General features: G+C 39.2%; 1 protein-coding gene across 4 annotated transcripts in view; it reads right to left on the bottom strand.

Moving 5' to 3' along the window:
- Nucleotides 1-662: 662 nt before the first annotated feature.
- The window catches only part of epha7 (eph receptor A7), an 89987-nt gene continuing 80276 nt past the window's right edge, over nucleotides 663-10373 (bottom strand). For all 4 annotated transcript variants that reach the window (XM_044168805.1, XM_044168806.1, XM_044168807.1 and 1 more), the window contains exons 15-17: nucleotides 7817-8010; nucleotides 6553-6708; nucleotides 663-4983 (exon numbers count right to left, since the gene is read on the bottom strand). In XM_044168805.1, coding sequence (XP_044024740.1) covers nucleotides 4869-4983; nucleotides 6553-6708; nucleotides 7817-8010 — 465 coding nt within the window. In that variant the 3' untranslated portion in view covers nucleotides 663-4868. The remainder of the gene's footprint in view (nucleotides 4984-6552; nucleotides 6709-7816; nucleotides 8011-10373) is intronic.

Below are 10373 nucleotides of genomic sequence, written 5' to 3'. Positions count from 1 at the left end.
CAGTAATGTTATAAGGCCAATTTGACGACAGAGTGCAGTACCAAGGTGATTTATGGAGTTTCTTGATGGACAGATAGCTTTACTTGTTGCTAAAGTAACGTTAGCTAACCTCACCACATTGGTGGTGGTTGAGGTGAGTTTCCCCCCTTTACTGTGAAGCACTTTGGGTATTTTCCTAAACCTAACCAAACTGCGACCGTTTCACAACGTTAACCACGTGTTTATTAATACCATGACGATGAAGGTCCGGTACGCTTGTCACTGGTTGGACGGTGTAGTCCCTCATTCGTCCAGGAGTGTTCTATCGTAGAAAAGGTTTCAGTCGTAGTCAGAATCAAGTCGTTTCGGCTCCCATCTGGAAGTCATTCTCAATTGTGAGAATGACTTCCGGATGGGAGCCGAAACGTCTTGATTCTGAAAACAGTGTCCAGATGACTACGACTGAAACCTTTTCTACGATTGTCACTGGTTGCACGAAAAATTGTTCATAACTTTTTCACAAGATATCATATGAACTGCTGTATGAGAATACTTGACTAAATATGACCAAAACTCACATGGAAGTGTGATCTCAAGATTATAAATCTAAAAAATAGCTGATAAAATGAACACAACCCAGTGTATGAAAAAAATATAAAAACACTGCAAAGGACACACAAAACTTCTATAGAGATTGTATTATATTTCCAAAAATATATGTACAGTCTATTACAAAGGTTACAAAGCAAAAGGAATTGTCTATGTAACAAGAAATTGTCTAATTAAATGATCTTACAGTTCTACTGTTGGGGAAAATACTTTTGACCAGTGAATATTCTCAATATTTTCATCACATAAAAATAAATAATAAATTGACAATTTGTAGTACTGTACAACAAACTAAAAGGCAAAATCAAAACCAAGTGAAAGTAAAGATGGAAATCCTATCAGCTGTCTTTGGTCCTAAATGAAAAATTATGTACAACTGAAATCTTGTGGGTGACAATAATTCATCTGCAAGATAGAAAAATATAGTGCATTTTCAATGTATTCAGAGCTCTCTACTGAGTAATATGTGTAAAAAACAATATAAATAAAATTTACAAGTTTTACATTTAGAACATATACAAAGATTCCCTCAAATCTCGGCTCTCTCTGACACAAACAACAGTGCTGCACTCTTTGGAATTATCCACCACCTTGCCAAAGTGGTGAAACTAACTTCCAACTGCTGAACCAAAAATAACTTCGTACTCTATCCGCCATTCGTGATTCCAACCAACCCTCTTCATCCTGCACGTTTCTGTTATTTGTCTTCTTTAATGTTATATTCGTTTTGTGTTTATGCTGAAATAGTCACAACAAAACTTTTTTTCCAGAGTTGAGCAACCTGAAATTTAAAATGTGGATCAAACAAGCTGAAACAGACAGTAAAGTGACTTTTGTTGGTGAAGGTTACAGGTGATTTGGATGTGGAATTGATTGTATCCTGGCCTTAATCTCAATTTGGCTCAAACTGCTATTTCCCCAGCACAGGAAAAAGGGGACAGAAGCATTCTACCCTGGGGTCTGAGTGGCCTCCAGGGGCCCAGTTTTAAAACAGAGCAGGGAGTGGGGGTGAGAGAGAGTGGTGCCTGTGAACTGCAGAGTTTTGTGCTGACTGAATGACTTTATGCCGGTATTCAATTCAAAGGTCTGGCCAAGGCCCAATTGCTGAGCTGTGCTGTATGGATAAAGGGTGGGTGACACAGGGGCTCAGAGCTGGCCGGGGCTGATTCCTGGTGTCTCCTCACAAAGGTGAGTACAACAGTGAAAATGGATCTACACGTACATCCACACTAAGCAGGATAATTCTGAAAACACAGTTTATGTCTAAAAATGACATGCATCCACATTAGCTTTTCAGGTCATTTTCATTAAGAGCTAAGTCCTCACTAAGCAGCTGTACATCAGGAAAACAGCTAAAATTTGGTGTCTTTGAACAACAAAACTGTGTATCACAGCCAACATCTGGTTAAACAGTGGTACAGCATGGTTAGTCGGCTGAGTCTCAAGTAGTTAAACCTCCTGGTTTCTGTGATTATTTATACAGTATTTTAATACAGCCAAATTCAACAGTGAGTAGTCATTATTATTATAATTCTGTTGTCAGTCAATGGGACAAGTATAAAATAGTAATTTGATTGCACCTCATCAATATTACCTGTTATAAAGGCAGACAGTCATTCCTACACAACTGTGCCAATGGAATCTAGAGCTGAAACAATTAGTTGATGAAGAAATTGACAACAAATTTATAACTGACTAACTGTTTAAGTCATTCTTTAGGCAAACGTGCCAAAAAGTCACAGGTTCCTGCACTGTCTGCATGCAAACCAAAATTTATAACTGTGCGGACTATATGCACAAATGTAAACACATTTGTCTTTGCAGCTGTGCATTTCTGCCGTCTACATCCATTTTAGGACAATAGCTACCACTTTAGCAGTGACAGACTTTACTCAATAGTGTCTAGGCAGGCTTACATCTTTCTTGTTTCCCTTGCTTTTCAGCCTTTTCAAAAGGTTCCACATCAGCTTAGTCTGGACAGAGGGCCAAAATGGAGAGAAAAAGATGTGTTTTCAAATGTAGCTGGCTTAATGTGGACACAGTTTAATTGACAATGGAGAGAATGAAGAAAACTACAAGTTACTGCTTGTCAGTAAGCTCAAGGTTGATTCCTGATGTACTTATGCTTTTTCTATGCATTTGAGATGAAACAAATTGAAAGAAATAACTGTGGCTGTGAAAATATATATTTATCTCTCAGGTTACAGCAGCAGTGAAAGAATAAGTTATAATGGTTTTCTTTTTCTTCTGTGAACACCACTCCTCTTTACATGACTGCTGAGTAACTGCATTTCCTTATCAAAGAGTACTGCACTAAAACATACTCAACATGGAAACTTTATCTTTTTTTGCATTTGAGGTGTAGACAGATGGCACCAAATAGGTTGATTGGCTTTTAGCACATCTTCTGCAAAGCCCCCTCTGTTTTCCATACAAAGCTGTATGGAAGAAATGAGGAGCAAGCTTAAGAGACACTTTAATGCATGTTTCGTCACATCTACACCTGTGAGGGATGAGCGGTGGAGACGCATGAACAAACAAGAGAGCTGCATGGCTGCCTACAGAGCCAAGACGGTGGGATTTAACAGCACGATCTGCATTGGGCTCCATCGTTTGGTCCTGCATTTTCAGACCCAAACCCTGAAGGGGCTCTTTGATTTCTGGGTGGTGCGTTGGTGTCAGAAGATGATGTCAGCATGGCTAATTGGCACCTTTGTAGTGTGAAGCGAATGGTGCCTCTTTCATCTCTCCAGCCACTCAATTCAGCATTTTCATGTCATGTTAGATTTCCATCAAACGTTTAACATATAGTGGAAAAATACGACATGATGATTTTATTTGATGACTTGGCACGGCAGTTTTCCGAGCACTTTCCAAACCGTTTTTAGGTCAAAGAGGTACATTCCTTTCCTTTCCGGCGATGACGGAATCTTTCCAAAGAGTTTGTCTCAGCATAGCACACACATGCGAGAAAACCTAGCTCCTGAAAAATCTCAGGTGAGGACCATTTCTACCTGGTAATTATTGCTCTGTTTAGTCCATCTCTTCTTTGCTGATTGTGCCACTCGTGGCATTAAATCATGTCCGTGCACTTGATTTCACCAGTTCAAGTTCCAGATAAAAAGACATCACACTACAACAAAAACAAAAAATAGGGAGCTTGTCCACCCTTTAAATGAACTGCAGAAAGCATTGACATTGAAGTGCCTAAAATAGAGGCAATACTTAATCTAACAAATTTTAAGGCAGTATTACGTCTACACCTTTCTTGGATCCACCCTTAAAAATTGTATTTGTAGCTGAACAATGCACCAAAACAAACTGTGCAACATTTTAGGCAAAATGATAGCAAAACAATTGACGGTGGCTTCAATTTCAATACAATCTTTCAACAGTGCTGCAACATTCTAGTCATAACCCAAAAACTGTTCTGCATTTCCTGTAGTGAACACTAAGACAAAGGATATTGCTACTCTGATATAAAAGTCTGGTCATTCGAAGAACAATTTTCCTCCTGCATCTCCTCAGTGTTGCACTCTTCGGAAAATTCCTTAATAAAAAAATCTGAAAGGTTGACACCATGTCAAAAATCCACTCCTGTATGCTGCAAACAAGCATGTAAGGAAAACATTTTCACTTCAACAGCACATGAAGGAAAACACGAGTCACTGCAAACAGTTTAAACAGTCCAGCATGTGTCAGCACAAAAAGTATCTTTGAGTCTGCACCTAAAAAGTTCCCTCTGCGTTTGGATAAAAGAGTTTACCCTGTTGTCAAGTCCAAATAGAAGAGAAAAAAAAAACTGCTGTTTGGGCCACAACATGTCAATGTGGCAGACAGAAAGAAAATTAGAAAAAAAGTAGCAGACAAGTTGTTTTTTTGTTCTTTTTAACGGAAATCCATAGCCATGTGCACTTAAATCATTCATTAAGTTAAAGAAACGTAAGCGTCAAACTCCTTTCTAATGCACCATTTGATATGTGGTTGAGTTCGTAAGCGCTTCTAAAAAATTATTTAAAAAAATAACAAAAAAGGAAGTTGTCTCGTCCAGGTAGTTTCTTTTTTTGTTGCTGTTTTTTGCCCTTTTCATCTCTTTAGTGCCCTTTGAAGAGGCGGACCACAATCCTTCACTGAGGAACAAAGGAATGATTTCATTCCAGACACAGCCGGAAGAGTCAGACATAACAAATGTCCGTTTACTTTGACGATTATCCCGGTTATGTCCCAGGCACTGCTCTGTTTTTGTTTTCACCCTTTCCGATGCGGCCCGTTGCAGTCCGTCACACCTGGACACCTGTGCCGTGGAGATGCAGCATCTGGGCTCTCATAGTCTGTATGCTGCTCATGATCTTTTTCTGATGGCCCACCAGCGTGATCCCCAAGCTCATCACATCCCTGGAAGACAGGACAACACATCAATCAATGTACCGGACCACAGTAAGGGGCAAAACAAGTCAGATTTACAGCCTCAGCTTTTTCATTATTGTGAGTAAGGGGTACAAAAAAGGCAGCAAAACACAGCTTGTTTGTGAATCTCAATACTAAATTTAAACATTCATTTCAAGGATGATGTAGCAAAAAAGTATGATCTGAAGCCCTTGAGCATTTTATGGGGATGTGGAGACTGATGGTGACGTCTGATGGTCACTGGAAGTTCTGAGTAACAACTCAAGGGCAAGCCATAGTCTGAACTGATGCTCATATTCAGCTACTCTCAATGTGTAAGAGTGCAAAAACAGCAAAGAGTTCACACAAGTTCATGATGCTTAAGATGGGGACACACTAAGTGAGAATGTTTGCTATGGAATTATGGGAGACATCATATATAACATTTTCACACAAATCTTGTGTTTTGAAGTTCTTAAACCCCACATATGATGTAAAAATGGGTGTCCCAGTTGACCACAGAACATCAAATTGTATCCTGTGATATTTTGGAGATCAGTAATGAAGCTGCACTAATGCACGGTAGCTTCCAACTAACTGTACGTGTGGGTGTTAACAGTTCAGTTATGTTATGATCTGAAAAAAGAAAATGACCAAAAAGAATTAGATGAAGGCATGGCTGCAAAATGGGCTGAGAATGAGGAACATAGTTGTAACAAATTTGTTTTGTTAACAAAAAATAATTTCAATCATATTTATCAAAGCAATGAGGACTATTGTATAACTTTGTACTAGCTGTAATTCTCAAATATAAGCAGTATTGTAGTGTAGTATAGTACAGCAACAGAGTCATGTCATTTTTATTTTTAACAAACACTGTTCCCACTAAACAATTCCAATCATTTCTACCTTGCCAATCAGGATAGGGAATAATTATGCCCTTTGAGACCCTGAAAAGCTTTTATGTGAAACTTATGTGTAGAAAGTTGAGTTTCATTGAGGGTAGCTTAACACTGCAAAGTAAAGCAATTGGAAACATTAAGTCAATGAAAACAATTTCTTCCTATATTAAGACAAACTCAGAACAATAGAGCAGTGGGTATAACATGACTCTGTTGTTTAACTTATGTAATTAATGCTGTGGAAATGTATATTATTCTGAATTGACCAAGACAACAGATAAACATGGAGGCAGTGTTGAGTTTGCATTAACAGCAAATTACAACAGGAGCAAATCAATGAATAGGCAGCTTTTTACTAAAATATGATAACGTATACTAATAAAACAAGGAAGAAATAAAGCCATGTCTTTAATATAAACCTGTTTCAAATAAAGGCCCGGTTCTCTCTGTAGTTTGGGTAAATAAAGGCTCAGGCCACTATTTGAAAATTTACGGTAAGTTACAGAAACTCATAAACCTCATGGGTAACAGTCTACCAAAACTAAAATGCAACAAAGTAGATTTGTTTACTCAGGTTCGGATAGAAGGAAGTGTAGGTGAGATCACAGTCTAAATGTGGCTGGTATTAATGTTCTCTACTGATGCTTAACCACTTGAGGGCTTCATATCTACTTACTCGATTGACATCCTGGCCACAGATTCCAGGGAACTGTAGCCAGCTGCTGTGAAGTTGTCTCTGTATCTCTCCATCTTGATGGCTTCCAGCCACTCTCCCACTGAGCGGAAAGCGGTGAAGTCTGGTGTGCTCTGATCTAACAGTGGACTAATTGGTCTGCAGGATGAGCACAGAAAGATGTTTATGTCTTATGTGAAAAGGAAGCGTTCCGCTGAAAACACAATCAAGCAAAAGACGAGGCAAAACGACAACCAAAGGCATCCAGCGGTGCAGTAAATTGTGAGAAGGGGAAAAAAACTAGCTGATTGGAGGCTTCAATCAATAAGAAATTCACAAACAAATGCAGCATGTCAGCTTTCTGCTTCTGAAAAATATTTTCGTCAATTGCGTTTTAATCTGAATAAATTCACCCCATACAGTCTCCATATAATAAAGTGCTTTTTAACCAGTTGTATCCTCTGAGTCTCAATCTCACCTCGGGAAAGTATGTTCTGACTGCAAATAGAAATCTTACAAACGTCAGAGTGAGGTCTGAAGTTCCCACTGCACTTAAAAGTACCAGGAACTCATTATAGAGATTAGCTGCGTTTCCACCCAAAGTACCCGGAACTTTTATTCCCACTTTTATTATTTATATAACTGTTATTATTGAAACTACTTTTCAAGGAACTAAAAAGTTCCTGCAGCCCATTGTTGTGTGAATTTCCACCGCAGTGTGAAGACCCAAGAAGATTAGGCAAATTACACCCATTAGGTTAAACCGATCACTTAGCTGCATAATTCTATTGTTTTAACTTAAACACATCACCTACAATTCAGGACCTTTGCTTATTTTAACCTACGCACTCTCACCTGTTTTAAATACTGAGCTTATGTTTACTTATAATGTTGAAATTGAGAGTCACTACTTCCTCACAGTGTTGTAAATATTAGAATATGGGGTAAAATAATGTCCCGGGAACTCAATTTAGACCCTGGTCCCTGCGGTGGAAATGCACTGAGTTCCTCCAAAGGTTCCTAGTCCCTGGGGAAAGTTCCTGCTGTGGAAACGCAGCTATTGATTTAAAAGACCTGCTGTTGACCATAAAGCCACGGAAGCTGCTTTGGGGTATCGATCCCCTGGGATTTATCTTTCATCTGTGAACTACAGAGACTATATCATCCACTGGACACTTTGGATCATCCACTAATGTGCTAAAATAAAAGTTATTTATTGCATGAAGCCACATTTTAAAATGATTCATTTGGGGTCTCATTTCCTCACCTTGTACATGTTCCCACTGGGGTTTTCAAGGTGTTAGGGTTGCGGATCATCTTATCAAGGATGCCAACTATCTGATCAAATTTGGGACGTTCGGCTCTGTCTTTCTGCCAGCAGTCCAGCATTAGCTGATGCAGGCCCGGTGGACAGTCCATTGGGGCTGGAAGACGGTAGCCCTCCTCTATCGCCTTTATGACCTGGAGAACGCAAAAACACATGGAGTCATCAGTATCAGCATTTAGTATCATCCTATCCCTAAACCCTTTGGTATCAGCCTTCAGTATCACTCTAACCATAAACTGTTTAATATCAGCATGTTAGAATCACTGTAACCCTAACCCCAACTCCTGACCCCAACCTTTTAGAATCACCCTAACATTAAACTGTTTAGTATCATCCTTTAGTTTCACCCTAACCCCTAAGCCTTTCTGACAAAGTGAATAATTTACACACATTTACACATGTCATCCTTTAATCATCAAGTTTATAAACAGCAGTGTCAGAGTTTAATCATTTCTTGGATACCTACAGCAGTTGTTTATGCGTTGAGGAATAAAGGGCCTCACCCGATTTAATGGTTGTGTGCCAGTTTTGTTACAGTGAATGGGAACACAAGGACTCGAAGCAGAACGATTGAAAGTAGCTACGCTGATGAGCTTTGAGCAGTAATTGTGGAGCGACAGGTTTCTCATCATACACCATTCCATTACAGCAATATGCCTCTCAGATACTAAGTACTTCATGTCTAACAGCTTTTTCTATCGAAATGAGGCTGCTGAGAATCCTTCTACTGTATCTGCCCCTGCTAGAGCTATTAATGATTTCCATTTCAATCTGTGAAGCTTGTCTGCAAAAAATACTGCCTGAAAAATACTGTTTTAACGGGCCACTTCGCAGAGTTTACATTTTATGTCCAAGTCAATTTACTCGTCAAGGGGAGTGCTACTCAGCCTGTGAAAATTGTTGTATAATGTCTTCTTTGGCTCTAGAGGACTTTTGTCAAGCCTGAAAAAATTTTTTCATGTAATATCACCCAGGTATTTCAGTTTTGAGAGCTTTAACAGAAAGTCTGTGTTGCAAACTGGGGGCATGAAGTTTGAAAGAGCATTTACCAGGCGGGGAGGATCAAACCAAAGACCAAAGCTATAAAATTGTATCATAGGAAGTGTCGGATCCAGCAATTTTGGAATGTGACCCATTCCAGGGACTAAAAGTCAGGATATCTTTGCATCTGCAGCATCAATTTTGACCATTGTTTTTAAAATCTATCTCCCACAAGTTCGCCCAACTTTATGGAAGTGTAAGACTGAATTATTGGAGAACCCCTTTAAGCAACTTGGCTTTGTTTTAGTCATGGTGTCCATAATTTCACTTATGGCAACATTTAATCCACTAGTTTGGCAGCTAGTTCCCTGAAATAATATTATAATGAGTACGGTCTAGACCTGCTCTATAGGATAAGTGCAATGAGATAACTTCTGTTATGAATTGGCGCTATATACTGTAAATAAAATTGAACTGAAATGAATTGAATAGTTTCACCATTGCTGAGATCTGGGGACGCAATGTCACCAGTAGACAGTCCAGAAGGGTAAGCACGAGCGGTCACATATTCGGACAAATCCCCACTTTATCCTAATTATTTAGACCACTTATTTGGAAGAGAATGAAATGAATGTAAATGGGCCAAGTGTCCACTACAACAGTTCATTGCATAGGTAAACTGCATGCGCATAAGTAGCTTTGCAAGATTTAGCTGAAGATTACAATGGACAGATTGGGTAGGGTCTGGTTATGCTTGAACAGAACTAGTTCATAAGACTATGTCAGAAATCAAAAGTGCTTATAGTTTTTCCGAATGGCCACACTCGAAGGTGAAGTGAAAAGCCAGCTGTCATAGAGTGCAGGGAGATGCAATTTCGTTTCAATATGGGGATAACGGTGCACATTTTCAGATAGTCTCTCCTGGAAGGCATTCAAAAAAGAGAAAAAGGAGAGCTAGAGAGAGAAGTTCAAACCCTGCCTACTTTCTCACCTCTCACCTATGGAAAGTTACAGAAATGGTCCCCCGCAATGTCGGAAAGGTGTGGGGGAAGGGGGTTTCCAAAGCTATTTGACCATCTGACTAGCAGTTCTGACAGAGTAGACTGGCAGCTTAACTTTCAGCATTTTCACTTTAAAATAAATGGTTTAGATAATATGGTTGAATTATGCCTGACTATTGGTTTGGGTTTTTGTCCTATGTGCTCTGTTGCAAATCTAACTAGACACCATGTCCCTACATCTCAGCAGTGAAGTTGGTGAGCAATGGCTATAACAAAGGAAATGAGATCTAGCATGTAATAAGTAAATTAACTTAATTTGATGGTCATGTTAAAAAGGTTGTGTAATTTATTCAGCTCAGGCACATTGCCAAAATCAGACCTTTTCTCTCATTTACTGATCTTGAAAAGGTTATGCATGCTTTTATTTTTGTAGCTCTCCTATCACTAGGCTCAGTCGGAAAACTCCTCCTGCCTTCAGTTAGTGCTAAACACTGCAGCTAGGCTTTTAAACAACT

The sequence above is a fragment of the Siniperca chuatsi genome, linkage group LG16, assembly GCF_020085105.1.
Source record: "Siniperca chuatsi isolate FFG_IHB_CAS linkage group LG16, ASM2008510v1, whole genome shotgun sequence".
Classification (NCBI taxonomy): domain Eukaryota; kingdom Metazoa; phylum Chordata; class Actinopteri; order Centrarchiformes; family Sinipercidae; genus Siniperca; species Siniperca chuatsi.
The sequence above is the reverse complement of the archived record's forward strand: the minus strand, read 5'-3'. Positions and strand labels throughout refer to the sequence as shown.